The sequence below is a fragment of the Myotis brandtii genome, unplaced genomic scaffold (genome assembly GCF_000412655.1).
Source record: "Myotis brandtii unplaced genomic scaffold, ASM41265v1 scaffold147, whole genome shotgun sequence".
NCBI classification, from domain to species: domain Eukaryota; kingdom Metazoa; phylum Chordata; class Mammalia; order Chiroptera; family Vespertilionidae; genus Myotis; species Myotis brandtii.
Window position 1 is genome coordinate 1,069,642 of NW_005355292.1, and position 27,542 is coordinate 1,097,183.

The following is a 27,542-nucleotide window of genomic DNA, read 5'->3' on the forward strand; positions in this document are numbered from 1 at the left end:
CCACCTAGGCTATTATTAGTATAGATGCATTGTGAGTGAGTTAGAGAGAGAGAGAGAGAGAGAGAGGGTGTGTGTGTGTGTGTGTGTGTGTGTGATAGAGACAGCACCTTTAAAATGTGAATTAAACATTGTTGTAACCCCCCAGGGTTTTATACGAATCAGCTGTTGCCAGTACTGCAAAATAGAATTTCACATGAACTGTTGGAAGAAGTTAAAAACAACAACCTTTAATGATAAAATTGACAAGGTAAGGCTAATAAGATTCTCTGGGTGTTTTGTTTTTTTAATATGTTTTTAATGATTTCAAAGAGAGGGAGAGAGAGAGAGAAACATCAGTGATGAGAGAGAATCATTGATTGGCTGCCTCCTTCACACTCCACACTGGTGATGGAGCCCACCATCCAGGCATGTGCCCTGACTGGGAATCAAACCATAACTTCCTGGTTCATAGGTCGACACTCAACCACTGATCCACGCCGGCTGGATACTGTGGCTGTGTTTTTGTGTCTGAATTGAGGTTTCCTGGTACATATTCTTGTGACAGAGGATAAAGATCAAGGGCCAGTCCATTCAGCGTTTCTTAAGCTTTTGTTGGGACATGCTTGGCGTATGTCCTGTCAGCTCTCCTTGCACTGACCAAAGCAAGTCATTCCTTTTGCAGGGAGGCTCCGCAGGTCCCATGGCAACAAGCAGGGACTTTCAGTGCTGCCCTGAAGGAGGTTTCTGATGACATTTTAACCATTCCTGATGGTTATAGTAGTATACATGTTTAGATTTATTTTGATACGCAGCACTCTTTTTTTTTTTTTTAATAAAATAGGATTTTCTACAAGGAATTTGTCTTACCCCTGACTGTGAAGGTATCATCTCTAAGATTATCATCTTCAGCAGTGGTGGTCAAGTTAAATGTGAAGTAAGTATCTAATGAAAGGGAAATCTTATTAAATTGACAGTAAGAGTGCTTATACCTCTTAAAGCATGATTTAAATTTATGAAAGTGGTATGATTTGGATTTTGTCTTTTCTAGGAAACAGTTTCTTAATTTCAGACAATATACAAACAATTAGGATGTGAGAATGCTTCTTTGCAATAAAGGATTCTCACATTCTTTTATTTCATAGCAGGAAAAGGAGGCTTTTACAGTTTAGTTTTACTGTTGTCACTCTTTTCATAACCTTGTTTTCTTTATTCCCGGTAAACTTCTGGGTGTTTGGGGGTGAGGGTACTTAGGGAGGGGAGGAGTGTCTTAAGGGATTGATTACCTTTACCTGGTCTATATGGAGGTGGCAGGAGTGGGTTGTTATAATGATACTAGGGGCCCAGTGCATGAATTCATGCACCTTGAAAGCAGCTGTGGGCTGCAAGGCTGCAGTGGGCGCAGAGGCGGGTCTTGACCCATCCTCCACACCCCCACCCAGCCCCTCCTTCCACGGCTGTCTGCGGCAGCCCCACTCCCACCGCCGCCACTCCCACGCACTGATGGCGCCAGCCCTGCTCACACCCACTGACAGCGTGGAGCGATTGGGGCTGGTGCCAGCAGTGGGTGAGAGTGGGACCAAGCTGTCAGCAGGTGTGAGCGGTGGCTGCTGCCCCGATCGCCCCTCAGGAGTAGGGGGAGGTGGAGAAGCCCTTAGGGGCAATCAGGGCCGGCAGCCGCTGCTCACACCCGCTGATGGCACCAAGTTTTCGGGGTCAACGCTGGGTGCCAGCAGCAAGTGCGAGCAGCAGCTCTGGCACTGGTAGCGGGTGTAAGCGGGGCCAGCGCCGGCAGCAGGTACCAGCGCCCGGCAGGATCATGGCACATGGGAGCGAAGAATTTTCAGTAACCACTAGAGGCTCGCCCCAATGACAGCGCCTTGGTCTTGTGCCCCTGCTCACCTGCTCCACCATCCCCCCACGTTCAATGCCTGCCATGTTCCGTACACACCCCCTGGTGGTCAGTGCACGTCATAGCAACCAGTTCGGTTGTTCCGCTGTTCAGTCTATTTGCATATTAGGGTTTTGTATATATAGATTTGTAGTTTATTTGATCTCCGCTTACTTTTAATTTGAAAAACATTTCTTGCTAAAGTGTGTGTACTCTCTTGTTTCTCTTTTCAATACATTATTTTACTAAAGTTTTCTGGGCTTTTGTCTGGGTCAGAGCATCATCACTGTTCTCTGCCAAACTGACCATTGACTGTGTGTGCTTCTGAAATGCTTGTTTCTTGTGGTTTTGTGCTTTATGTCCTGGGAGTATAAGACAAATTTCTGGTATCTTTGTTTTATTTAAAGTTTGAACACAAAGTCGTAAAAGAAAAGAAGGTTCCTTCAAAACCTATTCTGAAACAGAAATGTTCTAGGTAAGATTTTTGACAATCCATCACTAGCTTCATGATGTCTTTTACAATATAATTTCTAAATTATGCTGTTTTCGAATTGGCTGTGCACACATGTCCAATTAAGTGGTTTTAAAATGCCTTTTATGGATATTTAAAATTTAAAGAGAACTAGCCTGGAATGGTTAAATACTGAAACTTGAATCATAGATGTATTTAGTGGTTGAATTTACAAGTAAAATTATGACATTTGATGTTGTGAAATGACGTTTCATTAATAGATTTGGCAGTTAGATAAAAATTGTATACTTAGCTCGCAGGTGTTTAAACTTTAATTCCAAAAGCGTAGTTTCTTGTTATCTCTCTTCAGCAAACATTTTGAACCATTGACTTATTTCTCACACTGAAATACTCAATGTACTGTCAAAATTATTTCCTTCCTTGTGTTTTCTTGTTCAGATCAAATAATTTCAATGTTTTTTGCTTTTCTTTTTGGTCCTGCCTCTTGTTTTCCATTCTAATAAATGATTTTTTTCATCATTGGTGACCAAGAAAAAGCAAAAGAAAAGAGGAACAGACTTATTTGTTGAAGAGAATTCATTGTAACCATATTAACCAAATTCCGTAGTTGTGGGCCATTATTGGGATGTGAAAATAATAGTTTACTGTGGGATCTTTTTTTTTTTAAATAAGTGTGTACATGTATTATCTTGCAGAGTAATTTTTATTATTCCTATTCACCTTAAGCAGTAACTTATGAACATGGAAATAATATCTGTACCATCTGTATGTGCCATCTTTAGTTAAGTCACTTAGTCCCCTGAAGCCCTGGTTTTCATGAAACAAGTACGGTTAGTTTGACTGCATTAACCACGTGTCAGCAACTTTTGATCTTGAACAGAAGATGCAGGCTAAGCTCTGACTAGAAAGGAACACTCCTAACTTACTGCTTAGAGAATGCTTTCTATAGTAGCCAAAGGAAAATAGTTGGATTTATAACAGGTGAATTATCACTAATTGTAAATGTTTATCAGCCTAGAGAAGCTAAGACTGAAAGAAGACAAAAAATTGAAGAGAAAGATCCAAAAACAGGAAGCAAAAAAATTAGCACAAGAAAGAATGGAAGAGGACTTACGGGAAAGTAATCCACCCAAAACGGAAGAGCAGAAAGGTATGCTGGAGTCCAAGGCATAATAACACTAATGTATTCTCGCCTAGACTATAAATGTGAATAATCATCCTACTGGGACTTAGGTTAATTGTTACTGAATTGAAATTTAGGTTTCCGTTAATATTTTAATACTGTCACGGGAGCAAATGGTACACAGAGCACTGATTTTGGAAGCAGTACACAGGGATTCAAAACACTACCTGCCACAAACCTAGGGCAGACTGTGAATTTACTCATTGCTGAACTGAAGGTGGAAATAATGTTTGACGATGGTCTGTAGACTCCACTATGTGGATTTAGGTCCCAAAACTGTGAACTATGAAGTCACTACTAATTATCTGAAATAATGCTGAGTTCAAATGAAGCTATTCATAAAAGGTACCATAGAGATTGCCTAGTACAGCCTTTTTGTTTTATGTTCATCTTGTCATCATTCCATGATCAATGTGGGAACATATCTGGTAATTTCACTGTTTCTGTGGACATGTTGGTCTGTATGTATACTTCCAGATGACTGGAAGTAAGTTATTCTCATTTTCTACGATGGCCATCTATAAAATAAAATATTTCCTCTTGCTGTCTTTATTTTTTTCATCTAGTATTCCATTAATGTTTCACAAATCAACCAAAATGATCTTTCTTACTGAAAAAGTTTTCAGTGAATGTTGGTATTTTAACTTTGCGTGCTTCAAGAGGCTAAATGGCCATCCTGTAGGAAGATGAGTGGACAGGACGATGAACTTCTGAGATATTTTCTGACTAGTAGTCAATGAGTCCACAGGTCTGCAATTTAGGATCCAACAATAAGATGAATAATAAGAACTGCCAAATATTAATTGAATCTGTAACTGAATAAATGATCCCTTTAACTCCAAAAATCCCCTTAGTATTCTTAATGACTAAACATATTTACTGGGTACAAACATGTTATATTGGATATAAAATTTATAATTTTAGGTAGTTGATGAAGCTGGGTTAAAATGGTTGAGGGAAGTAACTTTATTTTAAAGGGATAAAATTTCAGATGTTACATGAGTGGTACAGAGTGAAGGATATAAGGTACTTCTTCTGTGTTTTGTTGAACGTGAACTATATTTTTTTAAAGGTATTGTTAAATACAGGGTGGAGCAAAAATGTACCCTTGTGACTGAGCAAAACACAGTTTATTCTTCTATTATTATTTATTAATTATTGTATTATTTCCTATATGAACAACTGTAAACGTACTTTTGCCCCACCCTGTATTTAGATTCCTAATTTAAAATTTCTTGAGTTGTTTATTTAAAACAACATGAAGAATCCATCTGCGCCATGTTTATATTGCTCTGTAATGTTACAGCATTTCTCTCGAAGTTTCTATCTCTGCAGGTTGGTCCTATTTCTCACTGTAACTGACCGCTGTGGTTTATCCTTAGAAACTGTGGCCAGTGCTGAGAGCTGTCAGTTCCTGGACGACAGGATCTTGCAGTGCATCAAGCAGTATGCCGACAAGATCAAGTCCGGGGTGCTGAACGCGTCCACGCTCCTCAAAGAGCTGCTCTCCTGGAAGGTTTTGAGCACAGAAGACTACACAACCTGTTTTTCCAGCAGAAATTTTCTAAGTGAAGCGGTGGACTATGTCATTCGTCACTTGATTCAAGAAAAGAATAGAGTCAAAACAAGGATATTCCTGCATGTTTTGAGTGAACTTAAAGAAGTGGAGCCAAAATTAGCTACTTGGATCCAGAAACTTAATAGCTTCGGTATGTCATTCACTTTTAGAGATGCAGTTTAGTAGAAAGGACACGTGGGCCTCAGAGTCTTTTTTTGTTTTCCTGTCATTATTTATGATTTTTTTTTAAGTAGGACTACAAATGGGTATGATTAAAAATACTGTTTTTCCAACTCACAATTTATAGCTTATTTTACAGAAAGGTTATAATATACACTTTCAAAAGGTGTAAACACAAAAAAGTTCAGTCAGTTAGAAAATCCAGTCCTGTATTATGCTAAATATTTGTAAACGTGTAAAATGTAAGAACTGTAAATATCGGGCCCAGCCATGGGTACATAGCACCCCCTGCCCACCCCCTGTCGTGCCCTCTGAGTTCCTGTGGTTCAGAAGTCTGATTCCTTAATGGAAAAGTTAGAGGGAAGAATGGATGGAATAATTGCTTAGGATCACCTAAGGCAAATCTATGCTCAGGACTAACCATCTCTAAGGATGAGGAGAAAAGTACCTGTGTTGTTGTAAACCACGGGATTATAAAACTGTTCCTCTCCTGGTTTTCCTGGTTTGGCTGAGGAAGGCCCTCAAGCAGGCACTGGGGAAGGCGGCTGCAGGCAGAGTTGTTGTCTAACCATTTCCTGTTTTAAAGGGTGTTTGGGAATATTACTTTTTGTGCATATTACTGGTGTTTTGTTACTATGGAATATGTGTAGTAAAGCATTATAAAATCTTGCTAGTTTGTACTGATTGGAATGAAAGTCATTATGAATTAGTGAGAAGGTTATTGCTGTATTTGTAAAGGAATTTAATTCCTTTTTCTAAGTTTAATAAAAACTAATAATAGAAGCCTTTGGCCCACTTTATTCAACTAATAGATATGAATTATTGCAATTAGCATGTCCATGTTAAATGGTGTTTATGAAATGTATAATAGCTTAAACAAGTTTATTCTCAAGTATTTACATGTTTTCACTGCAATTGTTAGCAAACTGTAATGGAACCATTTTCAAGATGTGAAGGTGAATGTGGTTTTGCATTAAGTGGTTTTCCATCTGATTTGGGTTTTGTTTTTATCACAGGCTTAGATGCCACAGAATCTTTTTTTTCTCGTTATGGAGCATCTCTCAAGGAGCTTGATTTTAGCATCATGACTTTTCTCTGGAATGAGAAGTATGGTCATAAACTAAACTCTATAGAAGGAAAGCAGCTTGACTATTTCTGCGAGTCGGCATCATTGAAGGAAGCCCGGTGTCTGATTTGGCTCCTGGAAGAACACAGAGACAAGTTCCCAGCCTTGCACAATGCGTTAGACGAATTCTTCGATATCATGGGTATGTGGGTCGAGTTTCAGTTTATATTATACCTAATCTTAGGGGGGAAATGTGTGTTTGTGGAGGGTAGTGATTAAGAATAGTACTTTTTTTCATGTTAAAACCTTTTTATTCTATGGAACTCAGTGTTGTGGACATATTCAGATCACTGTTCTCATCTTAGATATTTTGACAGTGTAGTGGCAGAGATTGCGTGTTGACAGAATTTATTACGAAATGGGTTTGATCTGGAGCAGTCAGGAAAATGGCTGCAGGAGGTGATGTTTGCAGAACCTAAAGCAGACAGACGGCACCTCTGCTGTGGGAGGAGTGGGAACTGCGAGTCAGGCATAGTGGGCTCTGGCTCACTTCTCCCCTCATTCCTTAAAAAGCTTGTTTTTACGCTAGGTGTTAACAAGGAATTCAGGAATGCTTACGCTAGTCCCTGCCCTCAGGACCTTTTGCTCTACAAAAGGGAATAAGATGAATATACGTATAATGTGGGGGTAAGCCCAGTGAGAGAAGAGGGGATAAGTGGGTTCAGACGTCGGAGTGAGCACAGGCGTTCTCCAGGGAAGAGGAAAGCCTGGTGTGGGGGTGGGGTCCGAGCTGGAGGTGGAATTGGACAGAGTGACCTCCAGGACTAGAGAGGATGGAGGGCAATCAGGGACCTGTGTGGGTAAGGGCTCGGAGTGCAATTTGGCTGAATATGATAACTGGTGGTTAATTCTTTAGCTTCTCTTGATTCATAGCTTCTTCATCATTAAAATAAGAGAATTTGGAGCCAGTGATCTGTGTGGTCCCATTTTGCTTAAATTAAAACATTTTAGATTCTAAATTAATTTGAATTTCTTATTTTTGCCTACATGTATGTCTTAGGGTAATGCCTCTCCCCTTCCCCCATCATTAGAAGTTGACTTTATTGTTAGGCATTAGACTTGGAAATTTCGTGGTGTTTGTTTTAAAATGTACATTAAAAGTCTGGCCCTATACAAAAATGTCACATGTTACAAAGTTCAAATGCATATAAGGAACCAAAGGCTTGCTTTTGCTGTGGTTCTTGTGAGGAGCACGCCCACGTAGAGATGGCTTTATTTCTCCAGGACTCTCTTCATGACTGGAGTGACAGGCCAGGGGACGGCCTGAATGTATTTCATCAGTTTGCTGCTGCTGCCAAGAAAATGCTGTCCCGGGACTGAGCTTGCACAACCCAATGCATGTTGCCCAATGCACAGGACAACTGAAAAGGACACAGTTCCCACTGTGTGCATTTTTCCGATTCTGGTGTTCTGTACCTAAAATGCACAGACCACCAGGCTGTAACCCTTTCTCTGCTCTCAGCCAGAGAGTCGGAAGCCAGCAGCAAATGACTGGCCAACAGATTTTCAAGTCCCGTAGCTCTGCCTCTCACCGTTACCCTGGCATTTTCAGTTTCGTCTCCTTTCATTAGAAGTACTTATATTTCTTTAAAGTTTAAAAAGTCCACGGATCTTGTAGATAAAGATATTCACTAATGTCACCAATGCTATGGTAGTTGGGAGCCCCAACCTGCCCTCCTGAAGTCTGGGTGCATTTTCCCTGTTGGAATTTCTGTGCAGAAAGCCAAGAGGTCCCTTGAGAGCAATGTGTCTGAACTCGTTTACGTCCCACTTACTGGATTTATCTCATCAGTAACATGGTTGTATATCGGTTTTTAAGCAGGAAGCCTGGAACTGGTCTCGATTCTTCCTTCTCCCTATTACTCCATCCCTCGTTTGTCAGCAGTCCAAATGAGCTTCATCTTGGATCTCTCCTTCCCTGTCCATCCCACTTCCTAGCAAGGAGCGCAGTGGTCTTTCCATGCACTAGTCAGTAGCCTCTAAACTTGTCTCCATACCTAGACCCTCCTCCTCCAAATCTTCCTCCTACGTTGCCTCTAGGGCAGTGGTTCTCAACCTTTCTAATGCTGCGACCCTTTAATACAGTTCCTTATGTTGTGGTGACCCCCAACCATAAAATTATTTTCGTTGCTACTTCATAACTGTAATTTTGCTACTGTTATGAATCGTCATGTAAATATCTGATATGCAGGATGTATTTTCATTGTTACAAATTGAACATAATTAAAGCATAGTGATTAATCACAAGAACAATATGTGATTATATATGTGTTTTCCGATGGTCTTAGGCGACCCCTGTGAAAGGGTCATTCGACCCCCAAAGAGGTCGTCGTGACCCACAGGTTGAGAACCGCTGCTCTAGGGACTCTTGAGGAACATCTGTCTGATCCTGTAACTATTCTCTTTGGGAACCACTTGCTTAGTTTGCCTACAGATTAAATTCACATCATGTATCTGGCCTCTTCGTCACTCTGCCCATCTGCCTTCTGAATCGAAACCACACCGATGACTATGTCCCAACCTGCACTGTGCTTTCCTGCCTCCTGTCTTTGCTCATCCAGTTCCTCCAGCCACATCCCACCCCGTTGCGTGTTCATTTCAAGCCCCTTCCTCCCCAAAGCCCTTGCTGATCCCTCTGGGCCTCTCCCCTTGAAGACTTCATTATTCCGTCAGCTTTGCTCCCATGTATTTATTGTGGGAGTTAGCACACTGGGTGGCAGGCATCTGCCTGGTTGTCTTTTTTGTAGAAACAGGTGTGTGGGTGGCAGGGACTGTTTTGTACATCTCTATTCCCAACACCTGGCATAGAGTTTGGCACCTAGAAGGCACTCAAATTATGCTGAAATGGGTTGAAATTTTGTGGTTCTTTGAAGCTGGTTTCCCATTTAGTTAGCCATTTCACCCTTGCCTCCTAAACTAGACTTGTGTCAAAGCCAAATGAGGCATAGAACATAGTCTGTGTCAGTGTACCTGGGGTGGTTTTCTTTAAAGCTATAGTGCAGGGGTGGGGAATGTCTGGCCCACCAAGGCCCGAGTAATCATGTGGTCTGGCCCTGCCAAGGCATTAGGGATGAGTTAATTGAATGTTTGAACAAATAGAGCAGGCTAATTTTTAAGTTGATAATTTGGTGTGGCCTACGAATGATGTTATAAGTATCCAAATGGCCCTTGGCAGGAGAAAGGTTCCCCACCCGTTTTGGTGTATTATATGGCGATATTAATGCTTCGCTTGCTCACAAACGGTCTCTCTTCCTGCAGACAGCCGCTGCACTGTGCTGAGGAAACAAGACAGCGGGGATGTGCCAGTGAGTCGTTTGATCACTTTAAATGCTGTGTTCTGGTTTGTGTTGGCCAAAGGAAGGGGGAGGACCCAGGCCAGTGTAGTTCCATCCTAGGTGGCACTGCCAGAACCCAATCTGGAGGACTTCCGATAACATGTCCTATTTCATTAGGAAGTTAATCCCAATCTGCCCCTTGGAATTGGAACAAATCAGCAAACGCTGAGGCTTACATTAGACAACGGCCTTAAAGTTTCACAACTAATAAATGTTAGTCTTAGAAATAGGAAAGCAGTTCTTGAATAATCTCCTGGCATAAAAATGAAAAGTTATCTGTAATTGTGAAAATTTTCATGTTTTGCTCTTTAAGAAAAATAAAGGGACTTTGTTTTGAGTGCCTCCAAATTGAGTTTAATTTAGAATAATGCCAGAGTTGTCTTCCTTAGTAGGTTGTGGCAGTTTTCAAACAGAAAATTGCTTGTTTACTGACTTTTTAGGATCAAGTCACCTATACTTGAAGTTTTGTCTTAGTCCATTCTATCAAGTATTGCCCAGCTACACATGGAAGCACAACTAAGATGCCCTGTGAGAGGTTAAAGCTTCTCCTAAGTGCACTGTCAGTGCTCCTGTGTCTGGCCAGGTGCACATGTCTAGTTTGCCTAAGTAAAAGGAAAATCATTAAAATACGATTAGCATGTACCTGGAATTATCTTAAAAGTCTGATATAACTATTGAAAATGAGTTCAAAATGTTGGAACAATGTAATTTTAATTATAACATTAGGCAACATTAAACTTGTTCTTAATTTCTGTTATAAATCACAACAGTAGGGCTGACACAATATAGAGTTATTTTTGTTAAACATTTTATGTAATTCAACTTATGACCAGTCTCAAAATCATGGTATAATACATGGTAGCTTCATAGTGCTGTTACTTGAGTGTTCAGTGATTTCTTTCTCCCTTTTTAGTTTAATTCTACCAAGATAAAAAACAAAGGCAAGAAAAAGAAGCCAAAAGATTTAAAGGTATGGAGTATTTTCTGGGTTAATTCTTATGTAAAATAATTTAATATGTAAGTTAGAATTAACCAGTTCTTGGGATATTTTGAAGCATTTTGTTGAGATGAGTTTCTAGGCTTTAAAGATATTTTGGCAGTCTTCTACATTTTTAATAAATTCAGGGTTCATATTGTATATAAGTAACACTTAAAAGAAACTTTTATTTTTATTGTCCTTTTTATTTTCTGAAAATTTCTGAGTAAAGACAATTTTCATAATGTGTAATTTTGTCTGGATGGTTCTAGAACAGGGTGACCAAGACAGCTTTGGGGTCAGCTAGACCTGAATTTATAGCTTGGCTCTTGACCAATTATTGTGATTTTTATTGCTGTTTCTATTATCTCTGTGACCTTGGGCAAGTTATTTGACTTCCCTATGCCCTAGTGTTACCATTTGTATGATGACATGATACCTCTTATCAATAACAAAAATCTACACTAATAAAAGAGAAACATGGTAATTGGCGTACGACCGCTACCCTTTTCATTGGCTAATCAGTGAGTATATGCAAATTAACTGTCAGCCAAGATGGCGGCCGGCAGCCAGGCACTGAAGCGAGCAGGGAGGCTTGCTTGCAGCAGATTCCAACATTCACCGCCTCACTTGCCAGCCTCTCAGTTGCAACTCTAAGCAACTATATACTATGTTGCAAATAAGAAGCTAAACAAAACCCCAGAAAAGGGCCTGAATTTATAGCTTGGCTCTTGACCAATTATTGTGATTTTTATTGCTGTTTCTATTATCTCTGTGACCTTGGGCAAGTTATTTGACTTCCCTATGCCCTAGTGTTACCATTTGTATGATGACATGATACCTCTTATCAATAACAAAAATATTCAAAATAAAGGTGGTAAATACTAACCATTAAAGCAGAATCTCAGACTTGATAGGCTCCCTTCCTTCCTCTCACCCAAGGCCGAGCTCTAAACCCATGAGGTCGCTAGTGGGCTCTTCATAGCTCTCACGTATTTGAGGGCTCATGTTGGGGGCAGGTGTGGAAACAGTGAACAAATATTACAGGAGGATGAGAGCAGTCAATAAAACTAATGGGTCCTGACCGGTTTGGCTCAGTGGATAGAGCGTCAGCCTGCGGACTGAAGAGTCCTAGGGTCTATTCTAGTCAAGGGCATGTACCTTGGTTGCAGGCACATCCCCAGTCGGGGGTGTACAGGAGGCAGCTGATCGATGTTTCTCTCTCATTGATGTTTCTAACTCTCTATCCCTCTCCCTTCCTCTCTGTAAAAAATCAATAAAATATATTTTTTTTTAAAAAACTAATGGGAATTTTAAACTGAGTGACATTTAAATTTTTTTGGAGTGTGGTAAGCTACCTAAATGTTAATTTGGGCCTATTTATGGTTGTTGAAACTTTTATTATTAATGTGTTCCTATTCAAAAGACAGTTTAGATAAGTCTCATATATTGTCAGTTTGCATGCTTATTTATGTAAGCAGTCATCAGTATTAATGGCAATTTTCAGGTAGAACATTATTGTCATTCTTCTGTCTTTTAAACCAGCCTATGTTAGTTGGGTCTGGAACAACTTCAGTAACACCTAATAATGAGACTATCGCTTCAGGTGAAGACCATAAGTAAGTACAGTTTTTAAATTTTTGCTTCATTTTAACTCAAGTGTTTTAAGCGATGTTAATTTAATGCACTTTACATTTGTGCTTTCCCTAACTTCTCTGTCTAAAGATATGCATCTGTGACGACAACCTTATGTGACCATCTTGGTTGAATTTATAGCATGGCTTGTCATTGTTGAAAATTCATAAAAACTGCATTAAAATCACAAGGTTGCCCTAGCTGGGTAGATCCATTGGTTGGAGTGTTGTCCTGTACGCCAGAAGGTTGTGGGTTAGATTCCCAGCCATGGCACCTACCAAGGTTTTAGGTTTGATCTCTGGTCAGGGTGTGTACGAGAGGCAACTGATCCATGTTTTTCTCTCCCTTTCTCTCTAAAACCAGTTAAAAAAACATATCCTCAGGTGAGGACAGTAAAAAAAAATAAAATCACAAGGCTGATGATATTCACTTGATAAGTGTGAGAACCCACTATGTGCAAGATACTATGGGGCAGTCCTAGAAAATGTTCTTTAAAATGTTCATTGAAGAGAATGTTCTATTAACAATTACTGGCATATTTGCTAAAATAGGAGAAATGGAGATGTTTTGGAAGTTATATATGAGGTAATAGTTTAACCTTAATAACATCTGGTTGTTGAAGCTAAGTTTTAAAGAAACAAATAGACATAAGTAGAAATAAAACTAGTCAGTAGCAGTGACCTTTTTATATCATACTCTTTTCGGGGCTAAAAAACACAAAAAAAGTTTGGGGTTTTTTTCTACATTTCTTAAAGAGGTTGTGTAACAGTTGTTTTGCACAGTCATTTTCATGGATTCTTTAAGTGGAGAAATTGTTTTAAGTTAAAATTATAATAGCCTATATTTATATTACACTTATATACCAGGCATTATTCTAAGAGCTTTCCATATAGTACAACTCATTTAATCCACTCTTTCACCCTAGGAGATAATTATTATTATGTTCATTTTATATGTAAGGTAACTAATGCACAGTGTAGTTGCATGACGTGCCCAAGGACACAGAGCTTGTAAACAGCAGAGCCGAATTTTAAACCCAGCAATCTGGTGTAGAGCCCACACTCAAACTGCATCTTTGTAGAGTGCTAAAATCATCCCCTTTAAAAAAAAAATCTTTTTATTAAGTACCAGTCTCGATTTCACTTTAAATTAATAGCAGTTATAATAAAACTTTCATTGTTCACTATAACAAGTTACAATCAATGCAACATTGATTCTTTTTATTTTTTAAACCCGGGAGTTTTAAAAAATGTGCTCTTGGTAGCAAGAATAAGTAGGTAATTAAAAGTGCTTATTCAGTAGTCAGGCACATCTACTTCTTGACTGTAATTGTGGAAGGTAACTTCTCTGCATTAAATTCTCTGATAGCAGGTTTTTGTTTGTTTGCATCATAATACCACATAACATGTTACTATCTTTATGTTTATTTCCATTTAATGTTGGTGAGGCAAAAGTAGGTTTATAGTTGTGTATTCTTGTATTATTATTTATTAATTATGGCATTACAGTGGGGCCTTGACTTACGAGTGTCCCGACTAACGAGTTTTTCGAGATACGATCCGTCTCTCGGCCAATTTTTTGCTTTGAGTTGCAAGCTAAAATTCGGGTTACGAGCCAGCTTCCGCTAGTTGGCGCAGCGAACGTCACAGTGAACGCCACAACATCAGCCCAGCATCACGTGTCTCACTCGTTCACTTTAAGATTTAACATACGAGTAATTTGAGTTACGAGCTCTGTCACGGAACGAATTAAACTTGTAAGTCAAGGCCCCACTGTATTTGCCATAGAAACAACTGTAACCTACTTTTGCCTAACCCTGTATTATTCTCAGTCACCTAAAGATGGGTCAATTATTTTAAAAAAAATTTTTTTTTAAATCAACAGACGCAATTCAAATTCCGCAGGCCCGTTTGTAGTGCCTAACCACCTTCGGCAAGATGTAGCAGAATTCGAAGCTCTGTATGGACAGCACAGCAATGAATATGTTGTCCGTAAAAAGAAGCTGTGGGACATTAACCCAAAGCAAAAAAATTCAACTCTGTATGAGTGAGTAGAATGTTTCTACAACAACTATTTTATATGGGGGCTGCCAGTTAAAGATGTTAAGTTGTTTAATTTGTCTCCCAAATGATTATTAAATGAATCATTTGATGGCTTGTAAACTCTGGGAAAGGAAAGTGTTTTTATAGCTTTTGTTCAATATTATACAAATAAAACTGAGGGTTTTTAATGATTAAATTTAAAATCCTAATGATTATTTTGTCAGTTTGAGTTGCTAATGTGGATACTTCCTGCTTCCAAAACTGTCCTGCTACGTCCTGATAGGACTGATAAAAGTTTCCAGCCATGAACGTTTCACCATGAATTTCAGGTTACACATTTGACAAGGGGGAGAATGATTATGTGATCTCATTGTCCTTATGTTGATGGATGCATCTGTTTGGCATCTTATAAGTCCAGCCAAGTAGCTTGGTGAAGTGTTAACCTTTTACCTGGAAAAGGATGCCCAGATCGTGTTCTTACTTCCGCCTGATGATGGCTATTTAGCTGGATGGCCCTGTGTCCCTGTATGGTATTGGAGACTTGACCTCCTGACATTAACCTAATAAAAGAGAAACTGACTTTCCTTTTGAAGTAACTTGGGTGTGAGTTACTTTTGGATTGAAAATGTGGATGTTAAATTAGCACTTAAGGCGAGTGTGAGTGGTTATCTTATATAATAAAACCCTAATATGCAAATCGACCAAACGGCAGAAGGACCAGTCGCTATGACACGCACTGGGGATCGGGCCTAAGCCAGCAGGTGGACATTCCCGAAGGGGTCCCGGACTGGGAGAGGGCGCAGACCGGACTGAGAGACACCCCTCCCCCCAGTGCACAAATGTTGTGCACCAGGTCTCTAGTCTATATATATAAAGGCTAAGCAACCATCTGACCGTCTGGTACCTATGACGCACACTGACCACCAGGGGCAGACGCTCAACACAGGAGCTGCCGATCTGTGGTGACTTGGCAGCAGCGGTTCTCGGGTGACACACCCCAGAACCAGAGAGGAGGGAGCCCAATTCTTTGTGGGGCTGCGCAATTCCACCTTCGGCTGTGGGTTATGTTATTGCTGGGGCACTGTCAGCCCCAAATCTTGTTTACTGCCTAGATGCAGTAACCACAGATACCCTTCAAGCCACGGCACCACCCCAGGGGTGTGGCTGGCTGGGGAGGGAATGCGGGAGTTTGGCTCCAGGGCGTGTCTGGCCCATCTTGCCCAGTCCCACACCACCAGCCGCCTTCTAATTAATTTCCTTTCAATGTGCACGAATCCGTGCACCGGGCCACTAGTATGACATAATGGAGTAAAGAGTTCAGAGAGATTTGGAATTACCATTTTGAGGTTGGCGTTAATAAGAAGTGCATGGTGTTTTCCTTAAGAAATGAAACTGAGGGCTAAGATCTGCAACAGAGAATTAAATCAAAAGCTAACTGTTCTCCTGGAAAAACCTGTCACTCATTCACAATTTGGTCATTCTGTTTTCCTCAGTTGCTGCATTCCTATTTAGTCTGGTTATATGCTCTTGGGTTCCTCTTAATGGTTTTTCTTTATTTTCTTTAATATATTTTTATTGATTTCAGGGAGGAAAAGAGATAGAAACACCAATGATGAGAGAGAATCGTTGATTGGCTGCCTCCTGCATGCCCCACACTGGGGATTAAGCCCGCAACCCAGACACATGCCCTGACCAGGAATTGAACCATACCTCCTGATTCATAGGTCAATGCTCAGTCACTGAGCCATGCCAACCAACTGACTTTTTTTGAGGCCAGAAAAGTGGATAAATAGAGTTAAAGTTCATTTTGGATTGCATTTCAAATAATAGTAATTATAAAAATTTTATTCACAATAAGGTTATAATATTATTTCTTTGGACTAGGCAAGAAATAGTCCAAATTTTGGACTATTTTTCACACATTCAATTTTATTCTGCATTGAATGTGTGAAAAATTTGTTGCTACGTAGCCAGTGGACAAAACCTGAAGGTCTGTTTCTTTGAAAAAAATTTTTTCTGATTATAAAAGTAACTAGTGGCCCAATACACAGATTTGTGCACATTGAAAGGAAATTAATTAGAAGGTGGCTGGTGGGGCAGGACTGGGCAAGATGGGCCGGACGCGTCCTGGAGCCAACCTCCCGCAGTTCCTCCCCGCGCCGAACCTGGGGCAGTGCTGCAGCTCAAAGGGCGTCTGTGGTCACTGCAACTCAACAGTAAACCAGATTCGGGGCCGACAGTGCCCCAGCAACAACATAACTCACACCGAAGGTGGAATCGCACAGCCCCACAAGGAATCGGGCTCCCTCCTCTCTGATTCTGAGTTGCGTCACCTGAGAACCACCGCAGCCAAGTCACCGCAGCTCAGCAGCTCCTGTGTTGAGCGTCTGCCCCCTGGTGGTCAGTGCACATCATAGGTACTAGATGGTCGGATGGTCGGACAGTCGCTTAGCCTTTTATATATATAGATAATACAGATTCTTGAATTTTTAAAAAATAAAGTTGAAAGGACAAAATAAAAAAATTATTATTTCTATCATCCAGATATAACCACAGTTAACTTTTGGTGTGTATCCCCTTAGACTTTTAAAGTCTGTGTATAAAATAGGTTTTAAAATTTGCAAACTGTGGTTGTACTATACGCTCAGCCTTGTCATTTACCTTTTCACCTGAAATTGCACAATGAGCATTTTTCATATTCCTGACTATTCTTCAGGAACGTGACCTACTGGTTGCTGGATGGTTGTCACCAGCTCGGCATCAGCACTCCATGGCTGGCTGTGGAAAAGCTCACGAGGTCGCATAATCATACTATCCTTGTCACATGTGTAACTTGAAATTTGTTGTTGAGATGGAGGGTGATTCCTTTCATGTGGTCTCTTCTTCAGTTACCCCATTTGGGATTTAAGTATTTTCATCCAGATAGAACGTTTTATGTTTCAATGATTCTCTTAAGTATTCATCATGGAGAGAAGAAGTAAATACATATACACCATTGATGCTTGTTCTGCTCTTGCTCAGTGGCAACTAAACACCAACAGAAAAGGACTCTCTTCAGACAAAGGAGGGGAGGGTCAATGTTATTTATACTAATCAGCCAAAATCCTCTACAAGGATTACTGTTCCTGAGACTGCATCACTTGTTGCTTTGTACTTCACTCTCCTCAACCCCTTTTTGTTTTTAGAAATTTCCCATTAAAAATGAAGTTTGATGGGAATCTTAAAGCAAAAACATTTAACATGTTATCTTGCAAAACATCATGTATGTGGGGAAGTTTCAATTGTAGAAATTATTCTAAGGGAACATAGTCATCAAAAAACACTTTAAGAGAGATGGGTGACTTTTCAGTATCGAGAGCAGCAGTGCTGACAGAGTGACATTGGGTCTTTATGCTTCAGAGCATCGGCCGTTTGCACAGAGGGCAGCCATTTGTGTTTGTTCTGTGCATTTATCTGCAGCAGCTTCTGCACAGAAAGAAGTTTTCTTTGCTTCAAAAAGTGTTGCTTTTATCTCCTAAATAACTTGTTTTCCTGGTTAACATTAATTTACTAAGAAAGTTTCTTTGGAGATTTTTGCTCTTGAAAAGCCTTCTTAGTTGTATGTGGTATGTGTCTGTCTTGTTAGTTTCTCACTGTTATAGACTGAAACCAAATTCAGATGGAGGAGGAAGCCTTTGTGAGCCTGAGAATAGATAGTGCCCAGACCTGGAGTGACCACAGTCCAGAGCTGGAGGCAGATTAAGGCACTTGCTCTGTTACTGTGGGTCTGATCCTGTACTGTATTGGCTTATTGATCGGACATGATTGATTTCAGTACCTCTGAATCACATCCTACTCTTAAACAAAAAATTACAATAGATGTACTATATGCAAATTCCAATCAGATTTTTTCTGGAAATTTTATTTCCTCTTCACTTGACATTTTGTTTTTTCTCAGATAAAGTTTCTTTTCATTGCTTTTTAAATAGATTGTATACTTATATAATTAAAACGTATAAAGTAACTTTTTAATCCCCTTTATTGTTTTTACTAAAAAAACTTTTTAAAAATTATTTTCTGAGGGAGAAACAAAACTTTATTTATAGTATTCACTTGACATTTTGTTTTTTTCTCAGATAAAGTTTCTTTTCATTGCTTTTTAAATAGATTGTATACTTATATAATTAAAACGTATAAAGTAACTTTTTAATCCCCTTTATTGTTTTTACTAAAAAAACTTTTTAAAAATTATTTTCTGAGGGAGAAACAAAACTTTATTTATAGTATCATTGGTTACAGTTAGCCTTTCTCAGATTTAATATGAGTATAATATTTGTTGGGGAGGAGTTGAGATCAGCTGGAAGTGAAATAGTATTTGCTTTGGGAGAATTTTTTGGGAAATATATATTTCTAATGAACATGTACAAGTACTTATAATAACTTATATAAATGCAAATTTTTTTCCCCAGTTATTTCTCTCAGTTGTTGGAGGAGCATGGTCCCTTGGATATGAGTAACAAGATGTTCTCTGAAGAATATGAATTCTTCCCAGAAGAAACTCGTCAGATACTAGAAAAAGCTGGAGGTTTGAAATCTTTCCTCCTAGGATGTCCTCGTTTTGTTGTGATTGACAACTGTATTGCTTTGAAGAAAGTTGCATCACGACTCAAGAAAAAGAGAAAGAAGAAAAACATCAAGACAAAAGTGGAAGAAATGTCAAAAACAGGAGAGTACTTACGAGTTAAACTGCCGCTGAATCCAACCGCTAGGGAATTTAAACCAGATGTGAAGTCCAAAGCAGTGTCCAGTTTATCTTCAGCACCAGCTTCTGAGGGTGCAAAACCCCAGCCTGCCTCTGCTGATTTTCCCAAACCAGCCTGTGAAACTGAGAAGCCACAACCAGTGTCCAAGCCACAACCAGTGTCCAAGCCACAACCAGTGTCCGAGAATTCTCACAGGTCAGTTTCAGAGGGCGAGAAGTCCAAAGAGGTCGCTCCCAGTCCTCCCAAAGCAGCCTCTGAGGATGCAAGTCGCCATCCTCAGGGTCGTTCGACCTCCATTTCTCCCAAGCCAGTTCATGAGGACGTGAAAACAACCTATTGGACTCAAGCCCATGTGGTCACAGGGTACTGTACATACCTTCCCTTCAGGGCATTCGAGCTTGCCCCGCCACCACCAGCATACATAAGCATGGTCCCCACGTTGCCCCAGTACACTAACATTTACACACCGCTGGCCACCATTTCAACTGAATATCAGCTGCAAACATCAGTGACAGTGGTGTCATCTTACGTAGCCAATGACAGACCAGATCAGAGTGCTGCTGTGTATTTTGATGGTCGTCGTTTGAATGCTGAGCATGCCCCTGGCAACCAGATTGCCTCAGAAACACAGATCCTTCAGGACTCTTTGCAGATATCAGTAAAGTCACAGTACAGCACAGGTGGTGCTGATCCAGCCCAGAGTGAGCCCAGCAGAAATAATGGTCACTGTGGAAATTCTGCCCACAAGCAGGAAGCAAACCCAGAAAGGACCGATAAAGCCACGAATATTCCACATACACAAGTGGTTGCCATACAGGTAAGACTTAAATAGAAAGAAGTTGTCTTAATACTGAAGTTAAATTTTTTTTTCATTTTTCATTGCCAATATATATACACTAAAATGATTGAACAAATATGGTTACTAATGCTTTCACCTGAAAATGTCTTAAAAATATGATCCCTTTTGTAGGACATAATAGGTAATCTTGTCAAGAAAGAATTTTAGGGCCTAGTGAATAATACCCTTGTTTTCTACCCCAGTTTTGCACCAGTTGAGAAATAAACTAGAGGAATCAGTAGATGTAACCAAACATCACCTTAGTAATATTAAGGCACAGTTGGAAGATGTGGTTCTTTCTATGCAGAGTGCATGTCCTAACAGGAACCCCCACTCACCAGTTTATGCCCTACAACAGCGCTGGACCGGAGGCCTCCCAGCATGGGTGCCTGCCCCATACGATGTAGAGAAGGAGGGACAGTGTGTTTTCTGCACACGCAGCCCCCCTAGAGGAAGGGAAAGAGAGTCCGGGCTACACATGCATGCCCAGTTTCTCCTACCAAAACGGGAGCAGGAGGGAGTTAAGGCAACCAGATGGAGAGAAACAGGAGGGGGGGTGCATAAAAGTTCCTTCCTAACAAGCATGAGAATAAATTTAGATGCCTCTGTAGTTAACTTTACTGGGCATGAATTCATTAAACCCTGATTGGATTATCCCCTACTCACTAAGTTTTCTATTTTCTAGAAAGCTTTGAACTAATATGTTAATAGTAATGAGTCAAAATCTTTTTTATTTTTTTTTAAACCTTACAAAAATTATGAGCATGTTTTTAAATGGTATTACATAATGGACCTATTTTACTAGAGCAGTTGACATAGATTAAAATTGAGTGTTTGTTTTGCCTCAAAGGTGTCTGGGAATGTAGCACATCGAGAAGTCAATACTGAGCCATATGATCCTTTTGAGGCACAACAGGTGAGTCAGAATTGTATCACACTGTGTAAAGGTTCGAGTGCCATTCATTTAACTAGATGGGAATGACTGACTAGAACTGTTTTGGAGCCATCTACTAGTAATTCCATATGAAATGTTATTATGGAATAAGCTTCAGAGAATAACCAAAAAGGTCCTGTTCTGTTTTTATTGTTGGAATTGGGTAAGGAGAAGCAGATGAAAAGGTAAGATTTTTTTCTAGCTTATTTATTTCATAGTATAATGGCTTTACTGTTTAACTCAGTGGTTCTCAACCTTCTGGCCCTTAAATACAGTTCCTCATGTTGTGACCCAACCATAAAATTATTTTCGTTGCTACTTCATAACTGTAATGTTGCTACTGTTATGAATCGTAATGTAAATATCTGATATGCAGGATAGTCTTAGGCGACCCCTGTGAAAGGGTCGTTTGACCGCCAAAGGGGTCGAGACCCACAGGTTGAGAACTGCTGGTTTAAGTGCTATAATGAGCCTGTATTAATTGATAAATAGTGCTTATTCGCATGAATGATATAGATAATATTATAAAGACCTTCACTTTCTAAAGAATGATTGAATTAGAAAATCTATTAATATAATTTACTGGCTAATATACCTTCAGAGAAAAGCTATTTGATCGACTCCATAGTTGCTAAAAAGGTACTGGCAGCGGTTCTCAACCTGTGGGTCACAACCATCGGAAAACACATATAGCATATCAGGTATTTACATTATGATTCATAACAGTAGCAACGAAAATAATTTTATGGTTGGGGGTCACCACAACATGAGGAACTGTATTAAAGGGTCGCGGCATTAGGAAGGTTGAGAACCACTGGTAGGCTGTTCTCAATGATGGGTGTTCTGTAGTTTAGTTGTAACTGAAAGCAATTCATTGATAATATTTTAACTTAAAAAAAAATCAGCAACTATCCATTTAAAACACTTTAAAGTAGAACCAAAGTAAAAAAAAAGTTCTGTTCATTTCTAAAATATGCATAATATATGCAGCTTTTAAACCTAAAAAATAGTTCTTGATGTTAATTGTTAGAGAATGACATTCACATCAAACTATTGATTCAATACCAAACCCTTCTAAGACAAATATTCAGAACTAGTTATAGTACAGATCGAAAAGTTTCATTATAAATTCCAGTAATACGAATAACATTATTTTAAAAGAGCTGGCTTTGCTTAACAGTGTTCAGGAGTTTTTAATTCTTGAATCATTGTGGCATTTCCCTTGAAAATTTTCATCTGCCTTTTACTCTCCTTTGTTTATTTTAAGAGGCAGTTCAGAACAAGATCAGAAATAGGCATTTTTTCGCTACTTTAATAGAAAACTTTGTAATTTACTTTTAGGGGGATATTTCACAGATTGAAAAGGAGTCCCACGTTTTACAAGAGCAGCTCGAGGAAGCCTGTGAAAATTACGAGCAGAGAAAACTGAAGGGCTCAGAAGAGACCAGGGACCTGGAAGAAAAGTTGAAAAGGAACTTGGAAGAAAACAAGGTAATGCTATCTGAAACCTCTCTTTAAGAGCATGTGGCATCATTAGGAGAATGTGCTTGTGCAGCTCATGAGCTGAGCGTCTGCATTGTTGGCTACACAAAGGATTCTTTCTCAGTATTGCTTATTTCAAATTTCTCCAGGACATATTAAAGTGGCAGTGTCTTTGGTGGTTTTTTTTTCAATGTTTAGGACCTCTGCAAGTCACCATATAAGAAAGGGGCTGTAAATCTGGGTTTTCATTTACCTATAATTCAGTCCGCTTGATTAACCAAAACTATTTCTGGTGACTAAGTTCCAAGTTAGTCTTGTTTATATTGAGAGGCAGTGTAGCATTAGTGGTTAGGAGTGTGAGGCCTGGAGTCAGACTGGCTGGGTTCAGATCAGGCTGGGCCCTCTCCCAGTTCTGATTTGGGGCAGGTTATTAACTTCTCTGTGCTTTAGTTCCTGACCTGGAAAATTTGGGCGATAATTGCTCTCATTTTGTGGGGTTAGATTAATACTTACAAAGTACTTAAAACTGGTGCATAGGAAGGGCTCTGTGCATGTTGACTGCCACTATTATTACTATTATTATCATCTTCATCTTATTCCTAAGTAAGGGTGAGAATAACAGGTAGAGCTTACGCACCCCAGAACTGCAAAGCCACCCAGGGTGCCTTTTCTGAGTCTCCTGATCTGGAATTATGTTGGCTAAGAGTATCCATTACGTGTAACTGCTATTGGAGTGATACTAGTTAGCGGCAAAGCCAGATTGAATTGGGGGGACGTGGGATTATAGATGTGAGAAATCGTGGTGTGTTTCTTTTTGAAGTACAGTGGGGCCTTGACTTACGAGTGTCCCGACTAACGAGTTTTTCGAGATACGAGCCGTCTCGGCCGATTTTTTGCTTTGAGTTGCGAGCTAAAATTCGGGTTACGAGCCAGCTTCAGATACCCCACCGCTAGTTGGCGCAGCGAATGTCACAGTGAACGCCACAACATCAGCCCAGCATCATGTGTCTCACTCGTTCAATTTATGATTTGACATACGAGTAATTTGAGTTACGAGCTCCGTCACGGAACGAATTAAACTCGTAAGTCAAGGCCCCACTGTACGGTCTTCCATCTAGAGCAGTGGTTCTCAACCTTCCTAATGCCGCGACCCTTTAATACAATTCCTCATGTTGTGGTGATCCCCAACCATAAAATTATTTTCGTTGCTACTTCATAACTGTAATTTTACTACTGTTATGAATCATAATGTAAATATCTGATATGCAGGATGTATTTAGGCGACCCTTGTGAAAGGGTCGTTCGACCCCCAAAGGTGTCGCGACCCACAGGTTGAGAACCGCTGATCTAGAGGTAACAGGGATGGTAGTCATTTAAGAAAGGAAGAGCCTGTTGCAGAAGTCTGGATCAGTAGTTGGGGCAATGTATTAAATAGAATAAAATTAGCTCAGTGGGACCTTAATCAGGAAACTTGTTTATTGAGCCTGGCCAGTGTGGCTCGGTGGAAGATACCTCAGATACTTATTTTGGAATAAAGTTGAGGTTTTAAAAAAGAGGTACAGAAACCAGATTTTCTCTAATTGAGAAAAGGATCATCAGAAAGTGATTATAATTATCTCTCTAAACCAGTGCATGTAGAGGACACAGTTATATCCTCTGGGCTGTTCCTTCTTTTATTCTGATATTTGCAGGAAGAGGATTCAGATCGTTGTCGTTGGTGGAGTCAGAGACAAGTGCATGGAGGCTGCCCCGGTTAGTGTTGTGAGGCCCGTGTCATTGAAAGGTGGTCGGTACAAACAGCAGGCGAGCTCCCGCAGCATATTTTGTGGTTGAGCTATAAGAGTGTGCTTATAATAGTGCATTTTGATACCTGATTCCTTCAGGTACTTGTTGCCAAGGTGGTTGTCATGCCACAGTAGAACCTTTGGTTGCACATCATCTCCCAGCCAAAGGGTTGGTTCAGAGGTGAAATCATTGGCTTAGAATAGAAGCACAGGTGGGTGAGAAACAAGGTTAGCATGGCTGCCAGCGGCAAGGCATGCAGATGGACTTTGCTCATAGTTGTAGAAGTGATCCAGGTAGAATCAGGATTTTGTAAGTAGAGGAGGTCACCTTAGTCATTGTAATGACTCAGCAAATCCAGGGTCAGCAAGGAAAATGTGAGGAGAACATTCACCTGCTAGAGGGGGTGTCACTGGACTGTCACTGAACCTCTGCTGCCCAGGAACAGTTGGCTGTGCACCTGAAAACCGCTGGAACCAGCCCCACCACTGCAGTCGGACTCGGCAGTCTGCAAGGACCTGGGCTGGCCAGCCAGAATGCCTCCCGGGCCATTGCAAACCAAGTGCCAGCAGAGACAGGAGGTTGCTGGGGTCAGACACGAATCTTTTCAAAGCTGTCTCAGAGGAAATACTCCAATTTCCTCCATGTCTTCCTTGCACCACAGGTCTCTGCTTCCAGAGCCCAGCTAAGACTGTTTCTCTGTAGTCGAACAGACTCCCGTGGCCTCTTATACTTGAGACCTTGTTGTAACCAGTTTGACACTGAAGCCATTTCTCCCTGCCCTGCCTTCCATACGTCCACTCTGCACTCCAGCTGCGTCGCACCTCTTGCTTTTGTGCAGACGTGCCGTAACCTTATTCTTCTGCTTGAGTCGTGCTGCGAGTGGCAGGCTCATCTGGGAGCCCGAGATCGGATACCTCTGGTTCTGAGAAGCCCTTTCTGAGCACCATGATCTGTTCTTGGTTTGTTACCTGACATCCCCCCCTGCCTGATTCACGGAGGGCAGGAGAGGGCTGCTGGGGCTGAGGCCACATCCTGGACCACGTCGTAGCCCAGGCTCAGCCCGGGAGCACACCCAGCTGTGACGGTTCTGCTGAACCCGAGTCAGGGCCTAGGCGGGGTCACCAGCACAATTCTGATCTCTCAGGCTCCTTTGTTTCATGAAGTAACTCTTTCTAAAATGGTTTTAGATCTCAAAGACAGAATTAGACTGGTTCCTCGAAGATTTGCAAAAGGAAATTAAAAAATGGCAACAGGAGAAAAAAGAAATACAAGAAAGACTAACAGCACTAAAGAAGGAAATGAAAAGGGTTTCAGATGCCACTGAAACGTAAGTAAGGCTCAATGCAATGATTTTTATTGTTTGTTTTTTGGGGTAAGGGTTGTTGATATTTTAACATTTTTGATACTCCGTTTCAAACTAAATCAGGTGAAGTGAAAATTTTAGATATGGTTTCATCTAATTTTTAAAAACATCTGTTGGGGAAATATGTCACCTGAAACTTTTTCTAAACCTGCCATGTTTGCAGATAAAGTGAGACTGTGAATTAAAGAAAGGCATTCTTCTAGTCTGAGCACTCCCTCTACTGTGACCATGACCTTTGACACACACACACCCCCCGCATCTGTGAAATGAGTGGGCTAGTCTAGATCTTAAGCTTCTTTTCAGCACTAAGATTCTGTGGTGATTATTTTATTTATGATTACTTTCACCCTGAATCCTGAAAGCATTGAATTCCGTCCTGTAGTGTGAGGGATTTGGAAATACATACCGGCCTTACAGTTGTCAGATGGGCCAAGTTGGTGCTAAAATTCTCCATGATTGATTCCTAACCCCTTTCTTCCTTAAACAGTGATATGTCCTAGGATTTACTTAGCTTAATTGTTACCTACTGTGTAACAAAACACCCAAAACGCTGTGGCTTCAATTAGCAGCCACTTTAGCTGATGGTGATCCCACAGCTGGGCTGAGTGCAACTGGGCCATTATCCGCTGGTCTCGCCAGTGGTTCCTCTGGCTGCGTTTAGCTGGGGATGGGCTCAGCCGGGATGCTGGTGTCTTGTTCTCTCCCTCTCCCTGTGGCCTCCCTGTGACTTTTATCTACATGGTCTCTCCATCTGGTCTCCAGCATGGCAGCCAGACTCCCTGTGTGGCCCTGGGAGCTTCCAAGAGTGCAGGAGCAGGAGCTGCCAGGCCCCTGCCGGTCTGCGCCAGAGCTGTCAGGCATCCCTCCACCACCTTCTCCAGTTTCAGGCGGGGTGCCGGCCTCGTCCAGAGCAAAGAGCTGCACAGTGGGGGCCGAGTCACCGGGGGCCACACCACCACACTCATCTTTCAGGGCATTTATGCGTTTTCCATTTGCCGTGCCATGTGATCACATGGCTTTCATTATGTCTCACTAGCATCACATCTGGGCAGTTTCTAGGTAGCCCTTAAAAGAATGGTGAGACATAAAACACTGCCTCTGTCACGTCCAAGTAGCTTCAGGGAACACATTTGCAGAAAAGATAATGTCTTTAAAGCTCTTTTCCTCTTCATATTTGAGCAGGTCTAGTCTTAATCATGGTTATCCAAAAATTCAGAAGTATTTATGTTTAGCATATTTTTACATGCTCAATTTAGACATTCTGTCAAACTAAACAAAAATAAATGAATCTGTTGATGAGAAAATATTTGTTTCTGCTCACATAAAAATTAACCATTCCTGGTGGGGAGTAAACTTTTTACTGGTACACACACACTTTATTAATATATGTATTTCTTTGTCTCTTTTGGTCACTGTTTAAAGATAAGCCATGGGCTTCTCTGTGCTTTATACTTTCCAAGTAAATGCTTTATATTTAGCTTTTAAAGCAAAATCTTAAAACTTTTAGCTCTCCTAAAGAAGCTCAGAGGATATGAGCAATGATGTGACTTTTCTACACTTTAGATCACACTTAGTATTAAAAATGGCTGGAGCCTAGGGAGCTCCTGCTTGGTGCAGTGGGACAGACCAGCGGCATCTATGGAAATGACACGGGTTCCATGAAAAAACAGGACAAAATTGAGTGCTTAGGGGAAGGTGTCTACACAAGAAGGAAAGGCCTTGAAGCTGGTTCTTAGTGGAAACGTGGGGTGTTCAGCAAGTAGAGATGACTAAGAAGGTGTGTAGGGGAGCATGAAGAGGTAGAACATATTCCCTCAGGGCATTGCCTAGGGGTCGGATTGGCACTTTGTTTTGAAGGGTTGTCAGACAGTGCACACATGAGTGTGTGTGCGTGTGTGTTGGACTTTAAGTTTTATTTATGTATATCCTATCTAATAAAAGAGTAATATGCAAATTGACCATCACAAGATGGCTGGCAGGGGAGGGCAGTTGTGGGGGACCAGGCCTGCAGGGGAGGGCAGTTG

The 27,542-nt window shown here is 40.7% G+C and overlaps 1 protein-coding gene across 8 annotated transcripts in view; it reads left to right on the forward strand.

Moving 5' to 3' along the window:
- TTC3 (tetratricopeptide repeat domain 3) overlaps nucleotides 1-27,542 on the forward strand; it is a 100,666-nt gene that overhangs the window by 58,455 nt on the left and 14,669 nt on the right. For all 8 annotated transcript variants that reach the window (XM_014535641.1, XM_014535640.1, XM_014535639.1 and 5 more), the window contains 14 exons: nucleotides 146-247; nucleotides 821-913; nucleotides 2,275-2,342; nucleotides 3,353-3,489; nucleotides 4,905-5,231; nucleotides 6,277-6,528; nucleotides 9,645-9,691; nucleotides 10,635-10,691; nucleotides 12,243-12,316; nucleotides 14,217-14,378; nucleotides 18,823-19,933; nucleotides 20,805-20,870; nucleotides 22,230-22,379; nucleotides 25,343-25,482. In XM_014535641.1, the coding sequence (XP_014391127.1) occupies nucleotides 146-247; nucleotides 821-913; nucleotides 2,275-2,342; nucleotides 3,353-3,489; nucleotides 4,905-5,231; nucleotides 6,277-6,528; nucleotides 9,645-9,691; nucleotides 10,635-10,691; nucleotides 12,243-12,316; nucleotides 14,217-14,378; nucleotides 18,823-19,933; nucleotides 20,805-20,870; nucleotides 22,230-22,379; nucleotides 25,343-25,482 (2,786 nt within the window). The remainder of the gene's footprint in view (nucleotides 1-145; nucleotides 248-820; nucleotides 914-2,274; nucleotides 2,343-3,352; nucleotides 3,490-4,904; nucleotides 5,232-6,276; nucleotides 6,529-9,644; nucleotides 9,692-10,634; nucleotides 10,692-12,242; nucleotides 12,317-14,216; nucleotides 14,379-18,822; nucleotides 19,934-20,804; nucleotides 20,871-22,229; nucleotides 22,380-25,342; nucleotides 25,483-27,542) is intronic.